The 27,968-nt window shown below is 29.4% G+C and overlaps 3 protein-coding genes, 1 long non-coding RNA gene and 3 other non-coding genes across 10 annotated transcripts in view; 2 read left to right on the top strand and 5 right to left on the bottom strand.

Annotated features, from left to right (window-relative positions):
• Positions 1-27,968, bottom strand: part of LOC123259403 — an 82,390-nt gene that overhangs the window by 14,855 nt on the left and 39,567 nt on the right. The gene's annotated exons all lie outside the window — the stretch shown is intronic.
• LOC123259398 (NPC intracellular cholesterol transporter 1 homolog 1b-like) lies at positions 15-6,182 on the top strand. The gene is made up of 20 exons (XM_044719894.1): positions 15-284; positions 409-626; positions 1,405-1,535; positions 1,603-1,738; positions 1,835-2,015; positions 2,093-2,176; positions 2,261-2,478; positions 2,543-2,644; positions 2,711-2,898; positions 2,964-3,366; positions 3,442-3,867; positions 3,944-4,198; positions 4,254-4,417; positions 4,501-4,616; positions 4,685-4,827; positions 4,896-5,092; positions 5,172-5,403; positions 5,480-5,593; positions 5,683-5,845; positions 5,917-6,182. The coding sequence occupies exons 1-20, from the start codon at positions 83-85 to the stop codon at positions 5,946-5,948; spliced, it is 3,705 nt and encodes a 1,234-aa protein (XP_044575829.1). The 5' UTR covers positions 15-82; the 3' UTR covers positions 5,949-6,182.
• On the bottom strand, positions 6,025-9,081 carry LOC123259399 (polyubiquitin). Its single transcript, XM_044719895.1, has 2 exons — positions 8,928-9,081; positions 6,025-7,854 (listed from the first exon to the last, which is right to left on the bottom strand). The coding sequence occupies exon 2, from the start codon at positions 7,845-7,847 to the stop codon at positions 6,246-6,248; it is 1,602 nt and encodes a 533-aa protein (XP_044575830.1). The 5' UTR covers positions 7,848-7,854; positions 8,928-9,081; the 3' UTR covers positions 6,025-6,245.
• Positions 12,186-15,589, top strand: LOC123259400 (SAP30-binding protein-like). 4 transcript variants are annotated; one of them, XR_006508227.1, is made up of 3 exons: positions 12,186-12,574; positions 14,126-14,255; positions 14,326-14,467. XR_006508227.1 is itself a non-coding variant. In XM_044719898.1 (3 exons), the coding sequence occupies exon 3, from the start codon at positions 14,312-14,314 to the stop codon at positions 15,365-15,367; it is 1,056 nt and encodes a 351-aa protein (XP_044575833.1). In that variant the 5' UTR covers positions 12,188-12,574; positions 12,679-12,705; positions 14,126-14,311; the 3' UTR covers positions 15,368-15,589. The 4 variants fall into 4 exon arrangements, 3 of the variants coding, with proteins under 3 accessions (XP_044575833.1, XP_044575832.1, XP_044575831.1); XM_044719898.1 differs by adding an exon at positions 12,679-12,705 and having other exon boundaries at positions 12,188-12,574; positions 14,126-15,589; XM_044719897.1 differs by adding an exon at positions 12,679-13,075 and having other exon boundaries at positions 12,188-12,574; positions 14,126-15,589.
• Positions 18,204-18,310, bottom strand: LOC123260234. Its single transcript, XR_006508423.1, has one exon. It is a non-coding gene; the product is annotated as a U6 spliceosomal RNA (small nuclear RNA).
• Positions 24,534-24,640, bottom strand: LOC123260235. The gene has a single exon (XR_006508424.1). It is a non-coding gene; the product is annotated as a U6 spliceosomal RNA (small nuclear RNA).
• Positions 25,161-25,267, bottom strand: LOC123260236. The gene has a single exon (XR_006508425.1). It is a non-coding gene; the product is annotated as a U6 spliceosomal RNA (small nuclear RNA).

Here is a 27,968-nt window from a genome sequence, read left to right as displayed (position 1 = left end):
GAATTTAAAATTATATTACTATACGTGTATATTTTTTTTTACAAATGTTCTTTTAATTTTAAATAGTGTTTTTATTTAAAGAATGGCGTATTTATTAATTTTTTTGATCGGTGCGTTCATTTCTTCTGTAACTACTGAACCTACATGTGTTTGGTACGGAATATGTGCAGATCTCTCGTTTGGTCATCAATATTGTCCTTACAACGGACCAGCTAAATTAATAAATGACTCAGCAGCTGAAAAAATTCTCAAGAAAAGATGCCCAGAATTTTTTTCTGACACCGGTAATTTTTTTTCATTTATTTTTTTGTGAATCAATAAAATTTTATCAAATCGACCAGTCATTTATTAATAAAAAATTATTATCGAACATTATATTATATTTTTTATTATTTGATTGCTATTTAGAACATCCTGAAACTTGCTGTGATGCAGGCATAATTTTTGCAATAAACGAAAAATTAACAATGGCTGAAATGATACTTGGTCGCTGTAAAACCTGTTTCAGAAATTTACTCCAGGCAATCTGTCAATTGACTTGTGCTAAAAATCAAAGTAGTTTTATGGCCGAGGTAGAGAGTAAAATTAATATCGCTACCGGGAAAAAGTATATCGAAGAAGTTAGGGTAATATATGTTAATTCAATTTAGAATTATTGCTATCTATTAATATATGTACACAGAAAAAAAGGTTTACTTGAGCCAAGAAAATAATTTTCTTTCTAATATTTTCTTGAGCGAAAAAAAATTTTTTTTTTGACAAGAAATTTCACTTATTCCAACAAAATTAATTCTCTTGCTTTAAGAAATACGTATCTTGATCCAAGTTAAGAAAATCTTGTTTTGAGAAAATTTAGCCTCTTGCTCCAAAAAATTTAATTCTTGATAGAAGTAAATTTTCTTGTCTTGAGAAAATTTCTCTCTTGCTCCAAAAAATTAAATATAAAGATAGAAGTAAATTTTAATTAATATTTTTATTGATTAACATGTTAAATGAGAAGAGCAAATAATATTGAATCATTTTTTTTCATTCAATATGCATAATTGCACGCTAAAATAATATACAATGGGTATCAAATATTCAAGAGAAAAATTTTCTAAAGGTGAGAAAATTTTTTTCTCGGCTGAAGTAGGTGACGCTGCTTCCCTAAAGTATCTAAAAATCTTGATCTAATATAAAAATTTATCGTATCGTAAGTATTTATGATAATTTGAGTTAAGAAAAAATGACTTCTACCAAGAATAGAATTTCAAGAAAAATTTTTACTTCGATCAATACAACTTCAGTCTTCCTTCAGGCACCCGAAAATTTTCTTGAGCCAAGAATTTTGTTCTCCAGTCAAGAAATTTTTCTTTCTGTGTACAATTATACAAAACGTTCTAATATTTATATTCTTCTAACTAGGTTTATATATCAGAAGAATATGCAAATGCGACTTATGAGTCGTGTAGAAGAGTAATAAACCCACAGACAGGTAATTTGGTTATGGACTTAGCGTGCATCCCGTACGAAGCAAGTCATTGTTCACCCAAATTGTAGGTATTTTAAAACTTTCATAAAAAAATTTCAGTTTTTATGCTGAAATAATAAATTTATATACAGATGGTTCAGTTCTATGGGAGACAGAAATACTCCTATGGTTCCCTTTCAAATAACTTATGTTTATGAACCGGATCAAGAAAAAAATTTAACCGAGCCATTGAATCCGCCGACTAAATTATGCAGTGAAGCTTACGAAGTACGAATATATAAATTTATTAAATTAATTGCCTTTTAGATATGTTATATCGAACATAGATAAATTTTGTTGTTTATTTCTGTTTATTGCTCTAAGAATTCGACTGCATGCGGGTGTGTCGACTGTGTTTGCAAAAATATTATCGAGTGGAAGGAAGAAGACTCGGTTTTTACCATTCTTGAGCTTAATGGCTACGGAATAGTCGTCGGAATATTGATAATTATTATCAGTACAATCTTCACTTTGAATCAGATATTTTTTAAAAAATTTTGGGCCAGTATGTATTTTTTCAGATGTTATTTATTAATTTTAAGTTCGGAGGAAGCGATTAATTATTTTATTTATTCTGTGCAGATAATTTTAAGATGAGTGACTGCTATGACTTTCAAATAAGTTATCACAAAAAATTCGAATCGTTATTTACCAAATGGGGATACTGCAAGTTTTTAATTTTTATTTTTACTGAACACTTTTTTTTTTTATTTTTGCAGTTATTTAATTAATCTACTTGTTCGTTAACAGTTTTTGCAAAATATCCTACCGTATCTTTGTGTCTGATATCTTATGTGCTAGCAGGATTAAGTTATGGTTCAATGTATCTGCAAATAACCATCAATCCCATTGAAATTTGGTCTTCGCCTCAAAGTAGATCCAGATCTGAGAGAGATTATTTTGACAGTCACTTCACTCCTTTTTATCGCGCCGAGCAAGTTTTTATAAAATCTGTTGGCTTAGAAAATGTAAGTTACTTGATATAATGATACTGTAGAAAAAACTGATATTAATTCAAAGTATTAACACTAGTTTACATATGTACCTTCAAGTAATGCAACTATTGAAGTTGGTCCAGTATTCAGAAAGGAATTCCTTACTGCCGTTTATGATCTTCAACAACAAATTTTGAGAGTAAAATTAAAACGCTAAGTAATTTATTTTAACTAATAAATAATTCAGAATTGACATTGTTAATAGATTGGCCAGGATTCGAATGAAGGCTTGGACAAAATTTGCTTTGCTCCAATTCAAAGTGACTTTGATGGACCAGTTACTTTAGAATTGTGTGCGGTACAAAGTGTGTGGGGATACTTTCAAGATAATTTTGAAGAATTTAATAAAACTGAATTTAACGAAAATCTGGAAAAGTTGCTCAAATGCATGCAGTAAGATTATATGACTAGAACAAAAAAAGAATTTATATAATAACAGTAATTAATTTCCGTTACAGAAATCCATATATTCCAACTTGTAGGGCTCCGTACAAAGGACCAATTATTCCAGATGTATCATTCGGAGGGTTTCAGCAGGATAATAAATCAAAATATGAAAGTACTGACTATATGAAGTCTACTGGATTAGTTCTGACTTTTTTGGTTAAAAATTCATTGAACAAAACAGAATTACAACCAATGTTAAAGTGGGAACAAAAGTATCTGGATTTCATGAAAAATTGGACCAGTACCGCGTGTCCAGAGTTTATGGAAGTCGCTTACAGCGCAGAGAGATCAATTGAAGATGAATTGCAAAGAACTTCTGTGACTGAAATACAAACAGTGGTCATAAGTTATGCCTTCATGTTCCTCTACATAGTTTTGACTCTAGGACAATTTAAACTATCTCCACAGTGCTTCGTAAGAAAACTACAATCTCAATGATTTTATTCAAAGCTTCGACTGATGACGGTGATTAATTTCTTCTATTTGCAGGTTACCAGCAAAATATTGATCAGTCTCGGTGGAATTGTTATTGTTTTAGCCTCTGTGGCCAGCACCTTTGGAATTTTCGGCTACATTGGAGTCCCAACGACGATTTTAACACTCGAGGTGATTCCATTCCTGGTATTGGCAGTAGGAGTCGACAATATTTTCATCCTCGTTCAAACTCACCAAAAAAATCCCCTGCGCGCTGGAGAAAGCATACCAGATTACATCGGAAGAATTTTATCGTCAGTAGGGCCCAGCATATTACTGACAAGTATTTCCGAGTGTCTGTGTTTCTTGATTGGAACCCTCTCGTCCATGCCAGCTGTCAATACGTTTGCTCTGTACGCATCAGTGGCGATAATCATAAACTTTCTGCTGCAAATCACAGCGTTTATAAGTTTGCTCGCATTAGATGTGAGGCGATCTGAGGTAATCACCTTTCTTATCATCACGAACAAATATTTTCAGTACAACAGCATATGTATTTCTGTTTAACCTTTCACAGAATCATCGCGCTGAGATTTTGTGTTGTATTCAAGTGAAGAAATCAGTATATGATGATGGAGACTATAGAATTATTCATAGCATATTTTCGTACTTTTACACGCCTTTTTTGATGAAGAAAGCTGTCGGAATTGGAGTCATAGTATTTTTTATAGGCGCGTTAGTGCTTCATTCTATAGTTGGGCCCAATGTCGAACTTGGTATAGATCAAAAGCTCTCGATGGTCAAAGATTCATACGTTTTCAAGTATTTTCAGGTACAGCTTTTAAATGATGATTTTTATATTTATGATCAGAGTTGATTATTTTCAGTTCATGGAAGATCTTTTATCGATGGGACCACCGGTATATTTTGTAGTGAAGAGTGGGCTAAATTACACGAATACAAATGTTCAAAATGCAATTTGTGGCGGTCAAAAGTGCAATTCGGACTCTCTCTATACTCAAATTTTTACTGCTTCTGAACAATCTGCGATGTAAAAATTTAATTTAATTTTTTTTTTATATTAAAATAACTATTGATTTATCATTGATGACTAATTTAGTAACAACAATACAGATCATATATTGCAAAACCAGCTTCTTCATGGATGGATGATTACTTTGATTGGAGCACAATTTCCGACTGCTGTCAATATTTTCCAAGCAATGGATCGTTTTGTCCTCATACTAGATGTAAATTTTATCAAACATTAAAATTCCAATAAAATAAAATAAATAACTCTGAATTTAACTCATTATAGACGATTGCAAAAGCTGTAAAATACCAACTGATGAATTAGGATTAAGACCAGATGCGCGAAGTTTTCGTAAATATATCAGCTACTTTGTATCTGATATACCAGATGAAGATTGTGCGAAAGGTGGTCGCGCTGCATATCTTGATGTGAGTTGTAATTGCATACGTTTTTTTGTGGTATAAAATGAATAATTGGCTTATTTAATTTTTGACAGGCATTGAAGTATTCGACTGACGAATATGGGATGATTGATGTTGGAGACACGTACTTCATGAGTTACCATACGCCTTTGAAGAAGCAGTCAGACTGGTACAACGCTCTCTCGTACGCTCGGATCATCGCTAAAAATATAACGAGTATGATCAACAGCGCCTCGCTGACTAATCAAACAATCGAGGTCTTTCCCTACAGGTATTTTATTAATCAAATTAAAATAGTAGCATTAGGGGTGAGTTGAAGATGTGATGAAGCTACAAGTTTATATTTTCAGTATTTTTTACGTATTTTTCGAGCAGTATCTGACGATTTGGCAAGAACTGCTCGAGTCGATTGGACTGTCGCTTCTCGTCGTTTTCGTGGTGACGTACTTACTCACCGGACTATCATTATTCTCGGCGGTGGTTGTACTGTTGACCGTAGCGATGATCATCGTAAACATGCTCGGATACATGTACTGGTGGAACATAACTCTCAATGCAATCTCGCTCGTCAATTTAGTGATGGTAACATTCGTTGAAATAAAATCTGAAGAACGGAGCGCAAAAATTATAATCATTAAAATGGCTTATTATTTTTCAGACTGTTGGAATCTCTGTTGAATTTTGCAGTCACCTGGTTCACTCGTACCTTACTTCTACTCAAAAAACAAGAGTCGCCAAAACCTCGGAAGCTCTGACTGACATGGGCAGTTCTGTAAGTTTATTTTATTTTCCTTATAAATATTTCCATCAAAAATAAAAAATAATAATTACCTGTAACTCCTTGTTTTTTATTTTTTAAAGGTCTTCTCAGGCATAACAATGACGAAATTAATTGGAATTATTGTTCTTGCATTCGCCCAGACTCAAATATTCCAAGTGTTTTACTTCAGAATGTACTTGGGAATATTAATAATCGGCGCTTCTCACGGATTGATATTTTTACCTGTACTCCTACGATTTATTGGTAAGTATCAAGATTATTGATTAAAAATTTAATCAATGTTACTAATAAAAATTACTATTTATTGTTATCAGGCCCAGTGAGGACAGATTCTGAAATTATTTAAAAAAAATAACTCATAATAAAAATAAAAATAGAATGTATCTAAGTATAATGTAAATAAATAATTTAAAATCACCAAATATTATTATTTTTTTTATTTATTAAAAGCCAAAATAAATTCCAGAATTATAACGCCGAGATTATTTACTAATTGTACCAGTAGGTTACAATAAATCTACCCACGAGACTGCAGTAAAAAAAAGTTCAATTAAATCAAACTTGGAATGAATAATAAATTTTATAATTAATAAAAGAATGTATTCTAGTATGACTATTTTATCTACTGGTAAACGATGAATGATTATTGACCACCACGGAGACGCAATACCAAGTGAAGGGTGGACTCCTTCTGGATGTTATAGTCGGAGAGAGTTCTTCCATCCTCGAGCTGCTTACCCGCGAAGATAAGACGCTGTTGGTCCGGAGGGATTCCCTCTTTGTCCTGGATCTTAGCCTTGACATTCTCGATGGTATCTGAAGCTTCAACTTCGAGGGTGATGGTTTTACCAGTCAGAGTCTTTACGAAGATCTGCATACCACCACGAAGACGCAATACCAAGTGAAGAGTGGATTCTTTTTGGATGTTGTAGTCAGAAAGAGTTCTACCATCCTCAAGCTGCTTACCAGCGAAGATAAGTCGCTGCTGGTCTGGTGGGATTCCTTCTTTGTCCTGGATCTTGGCCTTGACGTTCTCGATGGTGTCAGAAGCTTCAACTTCGAGGGTGATGGTCTTGCCGGTCAGTGTTTTGACGAAGATCTGCATACCTCCACGAAGACGTAACACCAAGTGAAGAGTGGATTCTTTCTGGATGTTGTAGTCAGAAAGAGTTCTACCATCCTCAAGCTGCTTACCAGCGAAGATAAGTCGCTGCTGGTCTGGTGGGATTCCTTCTTTGTCCTGGATCTTGGCCTTGACGTTCTCGATGGTGTCAGAAGCTTCAACTTCGAGGGTGATGGTCTTGCCGGTCAGTGTTTTGACGAAGATCTGCATACCTCCACGAAGACGCAACACCAAGTGAAGTGTTGACTCTTTCTGGATGTTGTAGTCGGAGAGAGTTCTTCCATCCTCGAGTTGTTTACCAGCGAAGATAAGACGTTGTTGGTCTGGTGGAATACCTTCTTTATCTTGAATCTTGGCCTTGACGTTCTCGATGGTGTCGGAAGCTTCGACTTCCAGGGTGATGGTTTTTCCCGTCAAAGTTTTGACGAAAATTTGCATGCCACCACGGAGACGAAGGACCAAATGAAGAGTTGACTCCTTTTGGATGTTGTAATCAGAGAGGGTACGTCCATCTTCTAGTTGTTTACCAGCGAAGATGAGACGTTGTTGGTCTGGTGGGATACCTTCCTTGTCTTGGATCTTGGCTTTCACATTTTCAATAGTGTCGGAAGCCTCGACTTCCAAAGTTATCGTTTTTCCGGTTAAAGTTTTTACGAAAATTTGCATACCTCCACGAAGACGCAATACTAAATGGAGAGTGGACTCTTTCTGAATGTTGTAATCGGACAAGGTTCTTCCGTCCTCGAGTTGTTTACCAGCGAAGATAAGACGCTGCTGGTCTGGAGGGATTCCCTCTTTGTCTTGGATCTTGGCCTTGACGTTCTCAATGGTGTCTGAAGCTTCGACTTCCAGGGTGATGGTTTTACCGGTCAATGTCTTGACGAAGATCTGCATACCACCACGAAGACGCAATACCAAGTGAAGGGTTGATTCTTTCTGGATGTTGTAATCAGAAAGAGTACGTCCATCCTCGAGTTGTTTACCAGCGAAGATAAGACGCTGCTGGTCGGGAGGAATTCCCTCTTTGTCTTGAATCTTGGCTTTTACATTTTCGATGGTGTCTGATGCTTCCACCTCCAAAGTTATGGTTTTTCCCGTCAGAGTTTTCACGAAGATCTGCATTTTTTGTCTGTAAATTATTGAGATAATTAGAATTGTTTCATTAAATAATTAAAAAAAAAAAAAAAATATTTTTTTATTTAAATATAAAATAGGGTAGAAGTACCGATTTTGGCCAGTTAACATATGAATTAATTTATAAAAAATTATAATATTATAACCATATTTTTGTTGAGTTTTAAAAGATTTATATTAAAACAAATTGAGTTTGTAATAGTATTAATATAAATTCATTTCTATCGTTTATTTGAACAATAAATAGCCATAAACGGTACCTCTACCCTACTGAATATTTTTTTTTTTATTTTTATGAATTTAATTATTTTTTTATTTTCAATTTGAAAAATAAATAGATTAAATTTTTAAAGAGACCTGCGAGATTTACAGTAAATAAACACAAAAAATAAAATACTGAAATTAATATAAACACCAAATATTTTTTTTTTAGCCCATTTAAATTATGAATAATCTAGAAATTACTTTTGAAACATTGTACTAAATGTTTTTAAATCCCAATGTCAATTCTGTATTTTTATTTTTGACAGTTAATCTGATAAAATTCTAAGAATTATTAAATGTCACTTTTAATTATAATGACAATAAATTTTGGATTTATTAATTAATTAAATTGTTAAAATAAGTCTTATTAAATTTATTTTTGAGAATTTCAAATGAAATAATTGAGGAAAAATATGACAAAGCAATTTCCATGTAATGGCGTCCGTTATTTTCATCAGATTTTACTTACTTACTAATAATAATAATAATAAAACTGGAGAATTTAATAACCACGAAACAAATATAAATTTTGAAAACTGTTTTATAATTAAATTAAATAATATTTAAATGGAAATATCAAACAAAATGAATTTAGATCAACGAATAAATAAAATTTTCTCGACTATTGATTGACCTGAATTATGTGACGCTGCAGATATAAAATGGACGCCTGAGAACAAAGGACATACGAGAACTTTCTATCAAAATAATTATTTTAATTAAATTTGTTTTGTGATCCGGTTTAATCACCTAATAAATTATAACGATAAAGAATAATTTAATTAAAATAAATATTGTACTTACTTGTTGAAGAATTACTTGATATAAGTAGAAAATAAATTGCGTGAATCACGTAAATAATTATTAGCTTGGTAAGTATCCCACCAGTGACTAACAACGAATAATCTGGAACGCAAAATACGGTGGTAGTTATCCGAGCGCTCGGAGCAGCTTTACCAGTCTTACAAGCTTTAAATTCTCTAGAATTGCGTATAGTTAATGTTTAGATATATTGGCTGCGTTCAGGTTTACTAAGTTCTGAGCAGGGCTAACTTTATCTACCAAAAAATTAATTTTAGACACACTTAAATAAATATACCTTGCATTGTTTTATTGTAGATTTTTTAAAAAAATAATATAGTTACTTTAAGTTGTTGTTAGGATCTGCCAATGTTATGCTTCCATCTAGTGGATGTTATTTTTATTTATTGAAAACTTTACTTACTGTAGTTCTTTCGCCCGGGAGTATTAACCCGTCAGCACTCACGTTATGAGCATTTTGCTCACGCAACAACATCCGACTTATAGAGCGGCGCTGTAGTGCAAGTGAGAAACTAAAATTCACGTGAGTTCTGACGGGTTAAAATACTCGGTTTCAGCGCGGGAAAGGAATCATTTTAAATAAAAGAATTCTATTTAGACGTTATTTAATTTTGATCAAAATTATTTAGTTGGTTTCAATTTATTATTCAAGTTGACAAAATATTAAAAAGCTTCAAAATATAAAATTGAGGTTTACAATGACGTGATCTTAAGATCTAATAAGATTGCTAATTAGCAATCTAAGCTCTCGGTGAGTAAACTCACGTTAGAATAAGCGAAAGGAAATTTAGTATAGACCGGATAGCTCAAATAGTAGAGTAGCCGACATGTCTTCGGAAGGTTCTGGGTTCGAATCCCAATCCGAGCTATCTAATAATTTTTTCTCGCATATTCTATAAACTCACATTAAGATGATCCTCTCCACATTCCTTTCTCAAACCTTTCCTACCAATATCCTGTTACGTGAATGTGGAACGCTTCACGTAATAATTACCGTAACTCCTATTCTTTCCCGCTTCACAGCATTATTTATATTTGTAAAAATGTGGAACGCTTCACGATTTTGCGTGCCATCCTTGCGCAGGGGGCATATAAATATAAATATAAATAATTATATAAATATAAATAATGCTGTGAAGCAGGAAAGAATAGGAGTTACGGTAATTATTACGTGAAGCGTTCCACATTCACGTAACAGGATATTGGTAGGAAAGGATTGAGAAAGGAATGTGGAAAGGATCATCTTAATGTGAGTTTATAGAATATGCAAGAAAAAATTATTAGATAGCTCGGACTGGGATTCGAACCCAGAACCTTCCGAAGAGATGTCGGCTACTCTACCATTTGAGCTATCCGGTCTATACTAAATTTCCTTTCGCTTATTCTATATACATCAAGCCACACCGTCCATCTTACGGTAAGCATTTTTATAAATATAAATAATGCTGTGAAGCGGGAAAGAATAGGAGTTACGGTAATTATTATGTGAAGCGTTCCACATTCACGTAACAGGATATTGGTACATATTTGTTACGTTATTATTTAGCCGTTGAAACAAGGGATCATAGAATTTTTCTCACACGTGTCTTTTATGGCTTTTCCTCAGAATCTCAAGTACCTAAGGTTTCTCAGAACTTAACTACAATGTCCCTTTGTACTCGATAATAGCTTATATTTATTTGAAACAAAATATACTCTATATAATAAATATTCTACGATACAGAACCTAAACTTTCTAATTTGGATAATGTTCACTATTTAAATTATGAATTAATAAAATAATTTAATATAATCTAAATTACATTTAAATTTGCACTGGCTGGTAGCGTCTCCTTCTGGATGCATCTAGAGGCATTACACCAAGAACTTAGTAAACTTGAACGCAGCCATTAAAGTACCGAATAACATATCTTATATAAATATAATCATCATAATAATTCATATAAAAAAATTAATCATGAACAATTTATTATTATGAAAATTAATTTAGCATATATTTAAGAATTTTAAGAATTTCATAACAAATAAATTAAATAAATTAATGAAAATTAATTTAGCAGATTTTTAATAATTTTCCTAATAATTACTGTATAAAAAAATGAGTAAAAAAATTGACATTTAGAAAATTTAATAAATAAAAAATGCAATTCTTTAAAAAAAATTTTTCGGAACAAATTTTTTTGTTACTTAAATAAAATTAAAAAATGGTTAAGTGACAGCTAAATTTAATATCATAATAAATTATGGCAAAAAAATTGATATGTAGAAATTTTGAAAAATAAAAAATCATACCGAAGTTATATAGCCCGTCAGCTGTCAATTTTAAAAATTTTTATAACAAATCAATTACAATAAAAAAAAATGCTTCTAAAAATTTTCACTTATAATTTTTATATGACATTTAAATTAGCAGTCACTAGAGAATTTTTTAATTTTTATAACAAACAAATTTGTTTAAATAAATTACTTTTAAAAAATTGCATTTTTTGTTTTTTAAAATTTCTACATGTCAATTTTTTACTCTATTTTTTTGCCATAATTTATTTAAAAAAAAAATTCTAAAATTTATTAAATATCTGCTAAATTTATTTTTATAATTTTTATTAATTGTTCCATGTGGAATTTTTTTTTATAATAATTTAATTATTATAAAATTCTAAAAAAATTTTTAATGTCTGTCAACTTCAGTCATAATAAAAAATGCAATTTTTTAAAAATAAATTTTTGAATCAAATTTTTTTTGTTCAATCAAATCAAAAAATTTTGAAGTGACTGCTAACTATAATGATATTTAAAAGTTAGCTGTCATATAACAATTTTTTAATTTTATTTAACAAAAAAATTTGTTCCAAAAATTGTTTTTAAAAAAATTGTATTTTTTTTAATTTTTAGATGTCAATTTTTTTGCCATAATTTATATGTTAATAAATGTTCAAAATTATTAAATATGTACTACGTATTAATTTTCATCTAACTTTAATGTAATTTTTTTATTTTAAGTGTGACTAAGTGCTGGTAAATTATAACTCTAATTTAAAATAAAAATTATAATTCGCAAAATTGCAAAATTAATAATAATAATAGGTAAATAAATTAAATGTTTTATTTATTGATTTTGTATTAATAAAAAAAATATTTTCTAATTACAGTAAATGGCAGATGGCGTGAAAATCTATCTAGTGAATAAGGAACTGTGGTTGAAGAACTAAAATATTCCTATGAAAAAAAAAAACTATACATAAAACATAATTAGTGTCCCAAAATGGCTGCCGGATGGTATTGACCTGTTAAAAGTAGTGTACAAGTTCCAAAAAGAATCTTTTTTTAGATTTAAATTAAAATAAAAAAAATCTAACAGATCGATCAGCAGTCTGGTTATAAATAAAATATTTAACTGATTATCGTTTTTAAGTGTTGGAGTAAAAAGTACCGTGGAAAATAGTTTAGGTGAAGGAGTTTGTTTTCCAATCAACAAGGCCATCAAAATACTGTATCAGCGTTTGCATTTCAGTATAAAAATATTTAGCAGACCAGCTGTATTTGAATACACAACTGAGCCATGTTTCGGTGATGAATAATATCAATTATATGACTGGGAATTATTGCTTTTTTATTTTTTAAATTAATAGGTAAGTTTAACAAATACATAACCTAGTTTTATCTATTTTATATCTAATGTATTTTATTTTTAATACATGTTACTAAAGTTTTAATAATTCTTTTAATATTTTAGATGTCGAATATTAATTAATTAAATAAAGTGGAGTTGAAAATCAATTCGCCATGAGTAACTACCCAGGCGGAAAAATATAACAATAATTTTATAATTCATTGTAAAGTATGATACATACTATACGATTTCATCGACCATAATAATATTCTTAATGTTATCACAATAATAATTATAAAAGAGTAAAAAAAATGTAATATGTGATGAGACGGCAGTGACCAGAGAGGACGATTGAGGACAACTCGAGAGTACTTTAAGTGCTGGATAATTGAACGCACTGTCGGCAATCTCAGCGTACCCGTCAGGGTAACTTTCGTCTTTGATGGAGTTTTGAATCTAAACTCATAAATGCTTTCGAGGTTGATAAATTTCATAAATTAGTCCTCGATTTTACTCTCCGGTAATTGCTGAATTAAACTAAGATCAGAAACACTCTACACAGAAAAAAAATGTTCTTGAATCAAGTGTATAATTTTGAAGAACTTAATCTTGATTTGAGTAGAAAAATTCTTAAACTAATAATTTTTTCATGATATAAGGAAATTTTACTTCATTCAAGAATATTTCGTTTTGATTCAAGACAAATTACCCTCTTCAAAATTATTTTCTTGGTTCAAGAATTTTTCTCTTGAATCAAGTTAATATTTTTTTCAGTGTAGAAGAACTGATTACTACACGGAAAAAAGAAAACTTAAAAAATTACTGTATATAATGCAACGTGACGCTTCGTGATAAAAACTGGAAAAATTACAGTTTCAGATTGTAATTATTACAGATTTTATAAGAATTACATTGTAAAATGTAATATTTACATTGAAAGCTCTGAATATTAAATTAAAAAATTAAATTTACAAAAATGTTATTTCAAACTGTAATTTTTCTACTTTTAATTACGACGGGACCGATTTTACATTTTATACTGTAATTTTTCGAGTTCTTTTTTCCGTGTATTTATCGCTCATTTATATGTATAATCTTTAAGTAAAAAAATAATTAAGATTTTTGCTGTCATTGGTTTGTATGATTTATAAGATTCATTATATTAACTGTCTGATTTTATCTTTTTTTTTTGTTTTTATATAAACAATTATTTTTATAACATGAAAGTTATTTTCTGTCAAGGTCAAAATCGTACAGTATGTTTTAATGATTTCTTTATTTTTTATTATAAATCTTTTATTCTAATTCTAAAAATATTATTAAATAAGAAATAAAAAATTTTATTTTCCTGTTTAATTAGAAGATATTTTTTAAATTGGATAAATTTGTGATTTGTAATAAAATTAAATATTACTATAAATATCAGCTAAAAAATTGATTAAAAAAAAATCCATAAAAATTTTTCGCCTGGGTAGAAAAAATTGATTAACTTAAAAATAATTTAACAATTTTATTAGTGTAAAAATTAATGTAGAAATAAAAAACTAATTCACTTTTCAATATATTCCAGATGAAACTAGCCGAGTAGGAGACAGTAAGAGGCTAATAATATCAGCAAAGAAAGGTACTTGTGCAAAAACAAGCGGTAATCCTAGAGATCATCATTAGCTAGAAAAATCCTAAGCTAAACCATAAATTCGGTGAGTCCCAACACAAAATATATCTCTGAAAAAAGCGGACTCAAAGCCAACTAACCATGTCTGTACAAAGTGTTGCTCTGGCATCTCTCACGGCCACCTATACCGACTCGGAGGGCGAGGACGGGGTGGACGACGAGCTCCAGGAGAATACCTCCACTCCCCAGGGTGCCGTCCCTTACAATAATGCCCAAGTCGGCCAGCCCCAGCAGGCTCACACCAGTCCCAAATCTGGGAGATCAGCCTCCAATAGCCCGAACGTTGCTTCCGGCGTTGGGAAAAAGTCTATTAGTAATTTACCCAGTAATAAAAATCCACCGTCCTCCACCTTAGTCATTACTGACAATCTAACAGTACATAATAAGGTGCATCGTTTGGTTTCATATTTTGATGATACTATTGTTTCGGATGACGAGGGGGCGGCAAATCCACCGAGCGAGGGTGACCCGCCTAATCACAATGGCGTAACACCCTCCGTTAAGTCCGGTGAAAAGTCGCCCTCACGTCATCCCGGAGAATTGGTTTCAGATGGCCCCGAATTCTCGGACGCTCCGGACCCGGACGGTGTTGTTATTCCGCCGGAGCCACCTGGCCAGTATCCACCGGACCTCCAGGAAAAAATAACGGTACTTTTCAGGAAAATGGAGTCCAAGGGCGGCGTCGACATGAATCAAGCAATCCAGCAGCGCAAAGACTTTCGCAACCCCTCTATTTATGAAAAACTTATTCAATTTTGTAGCATCAATGAACTGGGTACCAATTACCCGCCTGACCGGTTTGACCCCTTCAAGTGGGGCAAAGACTCGTATTACGAGGAGCTCGCCAAGGTCCAAAAAGCCGAAATGGACAAGCTCGAGAAGGCTAGGAAAGAAAAAACCAAAATCGAAATTGTCTCGGGCACTGCCAAGCGCCCCAACAGTTCTGCTCCGACTGTTGAAGAGGACGCCAAGAAGAGAAAAAGCAAGTGGGACCAAGTTGCCACTGGAACCGCTAATCCCAGTGTAAAACCCACGGTACTTCTGTCCCAGCCTACCTTGACAACTTTAAACGCCAGTTCTGCTACGAAAGCTACTGTAATATCTGCTTTTGGTTCGTTACCAAAGAAAAGACTGTAACATATGTTATTTTGTAAAAATCAAGCTACATACACAATCTCTGTACATACTTGTATTTTTTATGATGCCATTTTTTAATACGGTAAATACTTTATTGTAACGATATTGTTTTATTCAAAACTTAATTCTGTAATGGTTAGTATGCGGAAAGAACAAGATGACACTGGATATTATCCCAGATTATACTGAGTGAAAAAAAATTTCAGATAGTAGCTAGTATAATCCAGATTACAATGAGTATTATAAAGATTACAATGAGTATAATCCAGATATTACGCAGTACAATCTGGATTTTTTTAGCTACTATCTGACATTTTTTTCACCACAAATATCACTGAGTATAATCTGGGATGATACCCAGTGTCATCTTGTTCTTTCCGTGTAAACAATTTATATGGATTTTTCTTTGGTATTGTTACGGATACTCTAGATTTTTTTATCAAAAAACTGTCTAAAAAGTTTTTTTTCTTGATAGGAAAATTTCGAGTACAATTTTTATTGTAACAATGGCATTTATTTTCTATCATAGAATTATTTTATTTTATCTACATATTTGCAAAATTTTGTGTAGAAGAAGAATCTTTATGAAAAAAACAATTATTTTAAAATCAGAAAAAATAAAAAAATAATTAAAATTATCAAGTAAATATTTTTTTCATTTTTGACACTAATGTTGGATTGTTTTTTCTTTCACAAAAATATGTAGATAAAATAAAAAATTCTATGATTAAAAATAATCCGAGAAGCTGAATAATTGTTAAATTAAATTTAATTAATCAATAAAGTTTTATTGACTTGTGAAAATGATCAGACTATTTAATTCGTATTAATGAATTAAATGAAACTTAAAAAAAGCAATCAATAAAACGGGTTAATTAAACTCTAATTAATTATCAGCGATTTAATAAATAAAATTAAGTAGCGAAATGTTTAAATAATAAAGTACGCCGACGGACGATTGAATTTCATTATTAATAATTAATCATCACTGTTATTATTTATAGTTAGAATGCGTATTGATGTTTTGTTAGCGATAATTAATTTTTAATTTGGTTTACTTGATATTGTTTGATATTAAACAGTTATTTAGTGATGTATTTATTCATTATTATTATAATATTAATCGATACATTCCATTTGCAGTGTAGAAAATGAATATTTTGAATGATTAACCAGAATTTACTCGTCTAAAATTTTCATATCAATAAATAATTATTTAAATTTATAAAAATGTTTGAGTAAAATAAAAAAAATTTTTGCTATGTAATTAAAATAATTTTTAATATAAAAATTGTAATCGTAATTGCCTGACAAAATATTACATATTATTATTTTGGTCTCAGAACTAATGAGTGTACGATTGAATAATTAGATAATTAACAAACAAATAGAATAATAGTAGGAATGTATAAAAATAAATTATTTTTCATTAATTAAATGTAAAAGATAACTAGTAATTAATAACGAATTATTATAATTATTCATTTAAAAAGGTATTTTTAATTTAATGATTGCCTTTAATTTTTTAGACGATAATTTTTCAGGAATTTTTATAAGATTTACTTGTGCAATTACAATTAAATAAATTTTAAATAAAAAATTGTATGCGAGAGTGGATCTAGAAAAATTGTTAAATATAAATAAATAAATGAATAGTTTAAATTAATGTTACGATACAAGTATATATTTTTGCAAGCATAATAAATCCTATGGATCAACGTCGGATTGAAAAATTGATAATAAATGAAACTTAACTACTGTAAAAATTAATAAATTTATTTATTAACTGGAATTACTCAACAATACTGCCGTAATTAAAATTATATGATAATTAAATATTATTTTAATTGTTACCTGTCAATTGGAATAATTATTAATTTACTAAATTATGTGATAAATTTCAATACTAAAATATCAATACCTGTTCATTATTGAATGATATGTTAATTGTAATTGATTGCACATTAAAGTTTATCCTTTTATCCATTTTTAATTGGGTCATTTTTATTTGGACTTTGGATTTCTTAATAATTTATTATTCTTTAAGTAAAAAATAATAAAATTCGTTTTTTTTTATCAAATTTTTAAGAATTCAAGAAATAATTTTCTTTTTTAATTAAATTATGCAAAATAAAAAAATTCGATAAATAATTTTAGGTGTTAATATGTAGTCATTTTTTCAGTTAAAAGATTATAACATAGATTAATTAATAAAAATGACAATTTCTTGATAATTTATTATTCTTCAAGTGGAAAATAATAAAGTTGGTTTTTTTATAAAATTTTTAATAATTTAAAAAAACAAATTTTTTTTTTTTTTTTTATTAATTATGCGAAATAATAAAAAAATTTGATAAATAATTTTAGGTGTTAATATTTAGTAATTTTTTCAGTTAAAAAATTATAACATAGATTAATTAATAAAAATGACAATTTCTTGATAATTTATTATTTTTTAAGTAAAAATAAAGTTGGTTTTTTTAGAAAAATTTCAATAATTTAAAAAAACAATTTTTTTTTTTTTATTAATTATGCAAAATAATAAAAAAATTTGATAAATAATTTTAGGTGTTAATATGTAGTCATTTTTTCAGTTAAAAAATTATAACATAGATTAATTAATAAAAATGACAATTTCTTGATAATTTATTATTTTTTAAGTAAAAATAAAGTTGGTTTTTTTAGAAAAATTTCAATAATTTAAAAAAACAATTTTTTTTTTTTTTATTGAATTATGCAAAATAATAAAAAAATTTGATAAATAATTTTAGGTATTAATATTTAGTAATTTTTCCAGTTAAAAAATTTTAACAGAGATTAATTAATGAATATGACAAAAAATGTGGAACGCTTCACGATTTTGCGTGTCATCCTTGCGCAGGGGCCATGCTAATCTTCTCTGTATCGTTCCAATTTTAGTATATGTACTGCCGAAGCAAGTACATCCGTTCTTTGTTGGAAATGTTATATAAAGAAAACAGCATTAGAACAAGTACGTGCGAGAAGAAAGTAAACTAGCGCCATCTACCGGCTACCTTGATCATTTTTCTTTGGTGGTAAATTCAAAATTTTGAAAATGTCTACATCAAAATAAATTTCTTAAATAATTAAAAATTCATATTTAATTGTAAATATAAATTTTTAGTATAAGACTCAGTTAATTTTTAAAATCTTTAAGCTGTAAAAAATTTCAAGTTTTAATTTTCTTGTAAGTAATTTTAAAAATAAATAATTTTTAATAAATATTTAATAATTTTAATGAAGATGAATCATTAGAAAAAAAATGATTAAGTTCCATTTTTTTATTTTACTTGAATAATTGTAATAACAAAAAATTTTTTAAGTATACAAATTAAATGTGGATTAAAACAAAATAGTTTGCGTATTATTAAATAAAAATTCATACAAAGTTATAAATATAAATATTCAGAAGAGAAATATTAAGTAATATAATTTAGCATTTTATTTTGGGGCATGGGAAATGAGAAATTTCCACTTTATATCCATGGACGCAAGTGACAAACGAACACACAAGAGCGACGGGGAACTTTCGAGTTAAACCCGTGGGGATACCAAAGTTGCTATTACTATGTGACAATACCAAATGGTAGTTGTATGTTCCAGGGGTTGGATTATAACGCAAGAGCGAGTCAGAACGACAGGGTAAAATAACGTTAGAAAGAGACATCACACCGTTGTGGATATAGGGAGAGCATCTACAAATAAATACAAATAAAATATATTGTATAATAGTAAATTGATATTATACGAAATTGCGAAGTGAGTATTTGCAGGCGTGCTCCAAATGAATATCCGATTTCTTTTTTTCGACGTTACAGTGATAAAATAAATGAAATACAAATATGGACAAATAAATTATCAAAAAATGTTTTATTTGGAAATGGATTGTATTTCTTTGATTTGATAGTGGAATGGATACTTTTTTATGATTATGAAGCAAATTAATTTATCCAATGAAAAATATTTTTTTAATATATTTACTTGCACAAATTTCTTTTAATAAAATATTTACAACATTTAATATCAAGCAGGTTTTTTTTTTAATAATAAAATTAATTTTTTTTAATCACTCTATTTTTATTTTAAAATTACAATCTAGTTTTTTGTTTGGTTTGATATTAAAGCATGTGAATAATTTATTTTTTGAGATATTTCATAAAAATTCAAAGAGAAATTCTGTAAGAATATTTGTTTCAGTGCATGCTCAAGTGTCGGCGCGAATAAATATTTATTGGACCATTAAAAGAGTAGTAAAAATATTTTTATCCCTAGATTTAAATTTTAATAACATGAATATAGACCGCTTTTCTTCTTGTACATTTCCTAGTTGACAGGAAGGTAAGAAAATGGTAAAAAGGTTGTCTCAAGTACCATTGTCAACCTCGATTATTCTACATTACTTGTTAAGCAGCAATAGGCAACAATCCTAGCTTTATACATTGTATTTATATCGAGCTATATTGTTAACGGTATGCTATACTATACACAATATCATATTATTGTGTGCGCTATATAAAAATAGGGAACCAAGTGCTTAACGTATGTGTACAACGAATTAGCATCGACAAACGGAGAAAAAGTCACTTCCATCTATACGCTTTCTATTCTGTGGACGTAAAATTTACAATTCTAAGGGTCTAACTTGGATAAAATGTGAGATTTTGAAAACTGCGAAAAAAATCATTAAAAATTTTAGAGCTAACCCGAGTTGAAATTTGAATCGTAGATTCAACGTATTGAACGTTCAAATCGTATATAAGTTTAGCGTATTAGAAGTTGAAAACGTTCAACGTATTGGACGTTAAAATAGTTATTTGAACGTATTGAACGTTAAAAATATTAGTTGAACCGATTCAAACTGATAAGGAGTAAAAATAAGTAATATTAAAACTATTCAGATAACTACATGCATTTAAACGGAAGTACGATAAAAAATGTTTTTTCAATTCTGTTAGGCAGAATTTCAGTTTTTTGGTTTAAATTCTACCATCTGTACGATAAAAATACTTAGTACGAATTTTTTACTTGTGGAATCGTTTCCAAAATGTTTTTTTTTTTTTTTTTTTAAAGGTATATGGCTGGTTTAAGAAGACTACCAAGTGTTTAATTAAAAACCAGTGGGGAATGGTTCCTATAATGAAATGATCATTATAGGTATCAATCCTATGCTCATTATGAGAACCATACTCATAGTTTATTGGAAACATTCCTATACAATAATGGAATAGCTTCAATATATTATGGGAATGGTTCCTATAATATTATAGGACTGGTTCCTATATTATTAAAGGAATGGTTCCTATAATATTATAGAAATGGTTCCTATAATATTATAGAAATTGTTCGTATAATATTATAGGAATGGTTCCTATAATATTATGGGAATGACGGACATAATAATAGAAAAATTTTTATGTTCATAATAATGGAGCAATCACATAAAAAATATAAAGTAATTATTATATATTTTTTTGCTAATAAATTTTTTTTTTGTAAATAAAAATTGATCTTTCACTAGAGTGAAAAAATCTCTTTTTCATAATTTTTATTCACGCGTGTACTTAATCTTAAATTATTTATTCAAACTCAGTTCAAAGTGGTCATCGAAGTCTCAAATAACTTGAGTTGTAATGATAAATATCTCAATTTTATTAGGCATTATCAGTATAATATTATGGGAATGGTTCCCATTATATTACAGGAATGGTTCCTAAAATATTATATGAATGGTTCCTATAATATTATAGGAATGATTCCTATAATATTATAGAAACTATTCCTATATATTATGGGAATCATGCCGATATTACAGTTATAATTATAGGTATCGTTCCTATAATTATAGGAACCATTCCCATAATTATAGTAAAATTTCCCAAAAATTTTGGGTACAATTTCCATAATTTAAGTAATTGCTCTTAAAATGGTACACGGAAAGAAAAATATGGGAACTATTCCCATAATTTTATGGGAACAGTTCCCAGGCAATTATAGGAACTGTTACTATGAATTATGGGAACTGTTTCCATAATTATAGGAAAATTTCCCATAATGATGGGAATGGTTCCCATAATGGTATAGGAAGGATTCCTAGAATATTCTAAGAATCATTCCTATACCATTATGGGAATCATTCTCAAAATAAAATAAAGATAAAATCTTTGTGCGGGGTCAGTTTGAAATGATTCCTATAATATATACACGGAAAAAAAAAATTGGGCAGCCACATGATTTTCATGTTGTAGGCAATAATAGTTAAAAAAACAATAATAATGAAATAATAATAATAATAATAATAATAATAATCATAATAATAGTCATAACAATAATAATCTATATTATTAAGAGAATAAGGAAAATTTTGTGGCCAGTGTATTTATGTGATAAAATGGGTTTTTGCTTGGAGTTGTGCCTTTTCAAGGTTTCATATCATTCTCACCAATAGTCAATTTATTATAATAAGAATTTAGGCTGCATTCGAAAATGTTCTGTGCCTAGATACATAATGAAGAAATGACCTTGTATCTGGTAAACTATTGACATTTTTAAAGTTATAAGCTCATCCCGATGTTACACTTATCAAGAGCTTTCATTTGAGTACCCACATGCATTTTTGATATATTTTTCATATATACATATATATAATATATATAAATATATAAAATATATCAAAAATTGATGTGGGTACTCAAATGAAAAGTCTCGATGAGTGTAACATCAATATGAGCTTATATCTTTAAAAATGTTAATAGTTCACAAGATACAAGGTCATTTCTCAATTATATGTGTAGAGATAGAGCATTTTCGAATGCAACCTAAATATCTATTATAAATTGACTATCGACGAGAATTATATGAAACCTTGAAAAGGCACAAATTCATGTCGTCCTTTGCAATGACACTAAATTTCACTAAAAAATCGATTTCACCATGTGATTATCCAAGAGACAAAATTGTTCCTATTCTCTTAATAATATAAATTATTATTATTATTATTATTTTTTAACCATTATTGTTGTTTTAACTATTATTGCTTGCCACATGAAAATCATGTTGCTGTCATATGAAAGTCATGTATCTTCCACAGGAATGTATCATGCGGCAGCCCCAATTTTTTTTTTTCCATGTAGGATTTAAACCTATATGTTGTGGGAACCATTCCTATGCTATTATGGGAATAGTTTCCATAAATTATGGAAATCATTCCTATAATAGTATAGAAATGATTCCTATAGCATTATGGGAACCATTCCCATAATATTATAGGAATAGTTTCCATAATATTATGGGATTAGTTCCCGTAATGATATAGGAATAGTTTCTATAATAGTATAGGAATTATTCCTATATAGCATTATGGGAACCATTCCCATAATGGTATAGGAATAGTTCCCATAATTTTCTTTCCGTGTATAGGAAAACATTTCATTAAAATTAGAGGAATGATTTCCATATTTTTCTCTCCGTGTACTTGGAGTATTTTTGGGTACTTTTACAGCTAGAAAATTTGGCCTTAGAAGCTATCAAGCTCATTTTTCTTTTAAAAAGAGTCTATCAGATGCCAAATGATCAACTAGAAAGATAATTTTGAGTATGTGAATAACGATCTTGGTAATTTTTGATTTTTACTATGGATCATATATTTTTTTTAAAACAGTTGAATTTATTCTTTTTTGAAAATTTTCAATCTATATTTTTTACGTTCAATACGTTAAACTGACGTTTTAAACGTTCAATACGTTGAATTTACGACTTAAATTTTGACTCGGAAAGTTGGTGAAAAAGACTAACACTATGAATTGTTGGAACATGTTATAAAAAATTAAAAGACAATGGGGTTGAAAAAAATTGCCGAATACTTGACGGATTTAAATCCAAGAAGAATTCGTATAAATATTGGCATGTAAGTATAAAAAGGTACTAAGAGTAAGGCGGACAAATGGAGACTGAAAGGAAAGGAAGGGTGGAGATGACAGGGCTTTTGATGACTAGGAAGTTGATCTTAACATCAAATATCTTGAAAAGCTTATCTGTAAGGCGAAAGCCACGAGAGTCTATGAAACTCGAATGTTTGGTGTTCAGTTGAGAGTCTCTCGGTTGGGTTAAGCTCAAAGGCGTCGAAATCAGTCAGAAACTCCCAAGAAGCATCGCCTTTCCAGATCTTTATCGGAACAAAATTTCTCGCTCTTCCAGCCGGAAACGAGGGCAGCTTTATGCTTAAATTCTTTTGATGCCGGCCGAGGAGTTATTAAAGTAATATGAAATATAGATGCTTCACAATAATATTGTATTGATAACGGGCCCGCTGTGGTTTCAACTATCGATTTAAACCTAAGCTTCTCTTTTTTTGATTTTTTTTTTGTTTCTAGAGATTTTATGGAATTTAAAAAGTTCAAATTTATAAAATAAATATTTTTAATTAATTAATAAAAATATCCTTGGAAAAAAATGTATATACAAAATTAATGGTAAAAAATAAAAAATTTATTAAAAATTAATAAATTAATATTTCTATTTTTTAAAAAATTTAATTATGCAAAACAATAAAAAAATTTGATAAATTATTTTAGATATCAATATTTAGTATTTTATTTTATTTCGATTTTTACTTGTATACCGTTCTTGGTTTTTACAAGGCTGCGTAGATGGTAGCTGTCGCATTCCTCGAGTGCGCCACCGTCCTGTGTTTTTATACTGTCCTATTTTATTCAACGCTTTTTTGGACCCCAGCGCGTCCTCTTTTTCACTCCTGTATTTTCACTACATAATCAACCTTATTTTTCGCACATTTATATACTCAACTCTTTATTATTATTACTGCGGCTGTGGACCGACTTGTGCTTTCTGTACTGTATTTACCCTATTCCTCCTCACCCCTATCTATCGGTTGTTGGAATAGTGGCGATGGGGAAACCACAGAGAAAACCCATGCCAGTACAGTTCGGCTACCGGAGCGACCCCCGACGGTTGGTGTTGGAACTATTCGAACAACCGTCGGGGCTCGAACCCTCGCCTCACGGCATGATGTGCGAGCGAACTAACGGGATAATGACTTAACCCGCTCGGCCATCATGCCGCTTTTATCAATATTTAGTAATTTTTTCAGTTAAAAAATGATAACATAAATTAATTAATTAAAATGACAAAAAATGTAGAACGCTTCACGATTTTGCGTGTCATCCTTGCGCAGGGGCCATGCTAATCTTCTCTGTATCGTTCCAATTTTAGTATATGTACTGCCGAAGCAAGTACATTCGTTCTTTGTTGGAAATGTTATATAAAGAAAACAGCATTAGAACAAGTACATGCGAGAAGAAAGTAAACTAGTGCCATCTAACGGCCACCTTGACAATTTTTCTCTAGAGGAAAATTCTAAATTTAATAAATATCTACATCAAAATAAATTTTTTAAGTAATCAAAAATTAATAATTATTTCTATTTTTTAAAAATTAAAGTATGCAAAATAATAATAAAAATTTCATAAATAATTTAAGGTATTAATATTTAGTCATTTTTCTAGTAAAAAAATTATAACATAGATTAATTAATAAAAATGGCAATTCTTTAATAATTTATTATTCTTTAAGTGAAAAATACTAAAGTAGGTTTTTTTCATAAAGTTTTCAATACTTAAAAAAACAAATGTTTTTGTTTTTTTTTTACTTGAATTATGCAAAACAATAAAAAATTTGATAAATAATTTTAGTTATTAATATTTAGTAATTTTTTCAGTTAAAAAATTACAACATAGATTAATCAATAAAAATGACAAAAAATAAAGAACGCTTCACGATTTTGCGTGTCATCCTTGCGCAGGGGCCATGCTAATCTTCTCTGTATCGTTCCAATTTTAGTATATGTACTGCCAAAGCAAGTACATCCGTTCTTTGTTGGAAATGTTATATAAAGAAAACAGCATTATAACAAGCACATGCGAGAAGAAAGTAAACTAGTGCCATCTAACGGCCACCTTAACAATTTTTCTCTAGAGGAAAATTCTAAATTTAATAAATGTCGACATCAAAATAAATTTTTTAAGTAATTAAAAATTTATATTTAATTGTAAATATAAATTTTTAGATAATGGAAAATTTCTATTAAAATTTTTTACAACTTGAAAATTAAATAAATTTTTCAAATGTTTTTATAAAAGGAATAAAAATTGTAAAGCAAAGCGCATTTTTTTGAGAAAATATATTCGAATTGAATTTTTCATCAAAGAAATAAAGATAATTAAATACCATACAAAGTATACATCTAAAAATATGTTTCTATATTAAAACAGAATAATGGATAAATATACATCGCTTCCGGCGAATAAGGCTTCTCTTTTTATTTATATTTTTTTGTGGACGTTGCGACTGAGAATCGACCTTACGACGAAACCTGTGACCTTTCCCTATTTCATTTTTTTGTCTTCAATTATCTATATTATATCTATTTTAAAAAATATCTCATTAGTCTGTTTAAATTTGTAAATTAAATTTTGAGTTTAAATTGATACTAAAAAAATACCTCTGTACAAAAAATATATAAAATGTGAATAAATCAATGGTCAGATTAATAATGAACGGAGTAGTTAGGACAGAGTAGAATGAAAAGTTAACACTTTTAATGAATAGTATCAGCGTTGGCTTGAGCAATGTACGCAGTAATGCTTTCAACTTAATATTGATTTCGCTTAGCTGTCTGGGACAAATACGGATAGAAGGGAACATAAAACGAAAACTTGCAAGCCAGTCAACACAACTCGAGTGTATTTGACTGGAAGTTGACCCTTACAAACTTTTAATGGGGTTATAACCTCACCTGTCGCAGCCTTAACTAAAAAACACTTTTTTTTAACAATATTTCTTGTAATGAGAATTTTTATTACTGACTTTAGTTTTAAAGTTAATTTTGTTAAGCGAATTCATTAAAAATTTGTTTTCAATCAACTTTTTATTGTTACCGTCGTAGGTTGGAAAAAAACTATTGTAAAAAGTTGAATATTTATAATAAATTAATTTATTTGATTGCTTAGAACTTTATTTTTGAATTTAAATTCTGTTTAAAAAATAAAAAATACGAAAAATTTAATAGAAACCTTTTTTGTAAGAAAAAAAAATTTTTTACAAAAAAAGTTTACTTACATTTTTTCCGTATTTTCAATATTTAACCCAGAATTCGTATTTAAAATACTTTCCATTTATTTTTTCGTCTTTAAAATTATTTCCGTCGTAATTTTTTACCGTATGGTTGCAGATGCTCTTTATTATCACTTTTTATTAATTATCGAGTGTCTGACACATGGCCCAGTGACGTAGGATGGCTGCGGATGCGCGTTATTGTCAATTTTAGCGGGTTATTGCAAAAAATTAATGATTATCGTTTTTGTAAAATTAAAAAATATTTACGTGCATCGTGATATTATATTTTTTTAGTGAACATAAACTTCGAGCACATGAACCATGGGAAAAATAATTAGTGATTAATGAGTATTTGAATGAATTTAATCATCGAAAGTGTGAAATGAAACAATAAAAGTGCCGGGTAAATAGATATAAATTATCCGGTAGAGCGCAGAGCGTGTGTAAAAACAGAATTTTAAATTGGATTGAATATAAATAAAGTGCAAGGATAAAATAAAATAAAATAAAATAAAATGTGTTGGAGAAAGTAACGGTATGGCGTGCAATAAATGATCTGTTGAACACTAAAAATTGATTTAATTTAACTGGATAATATATTAAGCTTTGATACGATAGAGTCGTTAAATTTTTTACAGTCGACCGAAGTAGAGTGCAGGAGTACGGAGTATGGTAAGGATTCAAGCTAACAGACGAATTCCATTCGATTAAAATGGGATTGACGAGCCAATTCATTACCAGATCTGGAAAATTGAATTCGAGGTTTAAAGGGTGGAAAGAAACTAAACGGGAAACTGGTCATCTGAGTACCGACTTTGTTTTATTTTATTTTTGACTTTACATCCGTGGAATGTACCGTTGGATATATTAGATTGCGCTATTGCTTAGTGGGTATGGGTATGGGGTTCTAACCCGCTAAAACGCTTCGATATTTATGGGCATTCATTCTGGGGGTTCTTATTTTTATTTAGTACTCGAAAACTTTTCGGGACGAACTTGTCGCTTAACTCTCGACGTGGTCAAAAAACTTTCAGCTACATCTTTTTCATTCAAGTATAACCGATACTACTTTTATTTTTTTATAATTAATTTTTTATTAAATAAAAAAAAAGGTTGACTTGAGCTAAGAAAATATTTTTTTCCTAATTATTTTCTTGAACGAAAAAAAAAATTTTTTTTGACCTAAGAAATTTCACTTATTCCAACAAAATTAATTCTCTTGCTTTAAGAAATACGTATCTTGATCCAAGAAAGATTATTTAAGTCAAGAAAATCTTCTTGTTTTGAAGAAATTCAGCCTCTTGCTCAAAAAAATTTAGTTCTTGATAAAAGTAAATTTTCTTGTCATAAGAAAATTTCTCTTTTGCTCCAAAAAATTAAATATTTCGATAGAAGTAAATTTTCATTAATATTTTTATTGATTAACATGTCAAATGGGAAGATCATATAA

This window comes from Cotesia glomerata, linkage group LG2 (assembly GCF_020080835.1).
Source record: "Cotesia glomerata isolate CgM1 linkage group LG2, MPM_Cglom_v2.3, whole genome shotgun sequence".
NCBI classification, from domain to species: Eukaryota; Metazoa; Arthropoda; class Insecta; order Hymenoptera; family Braconidae; genus Cotesia; species Cotesia glomerata.
This window is presented reverse-complemented; position numbering and strand designations above follow the sequence as displayed.

Bases quoted from the DNA above. Each gene is read 5' to 3' on its own strand.
- LOC123259400 (XM_044719896.1), top strand. From the start codon at position 14,312: ATGTCTGTACAAAGTGTTGCTCTGGCATCTCTCACGGCCACCTATACC.
- LOC123259399 (XM_044719895.1), bottom strand. From the start codon at position 7,847: ATGCAGATCTTCGTGAAAACTCTGACGGGAAAAACCATAACTTTGGAG.
- LOC123259398 (XM_044719894.1), top strand. From the start codon at position 83: ATGGCGTATTTATTAATTTTTTTGATCGGTGCGTTCATTTCTTCTGTA. The intron at 4,828-4,895 runs GTGAGTTGTAAT...AATTTTTGACAG, and splicing joins GTCGCGCTGCATATCTTGAT to GCATTGAAGTATTCGACTGA. The intron at 5,404-5,479 runs GTAACATTCGTT...ATTATTTTTCAG, and splicing joins CGCTCGTCAATTTAGTGATG to ACTGTTGGAATCTCTGTTGA.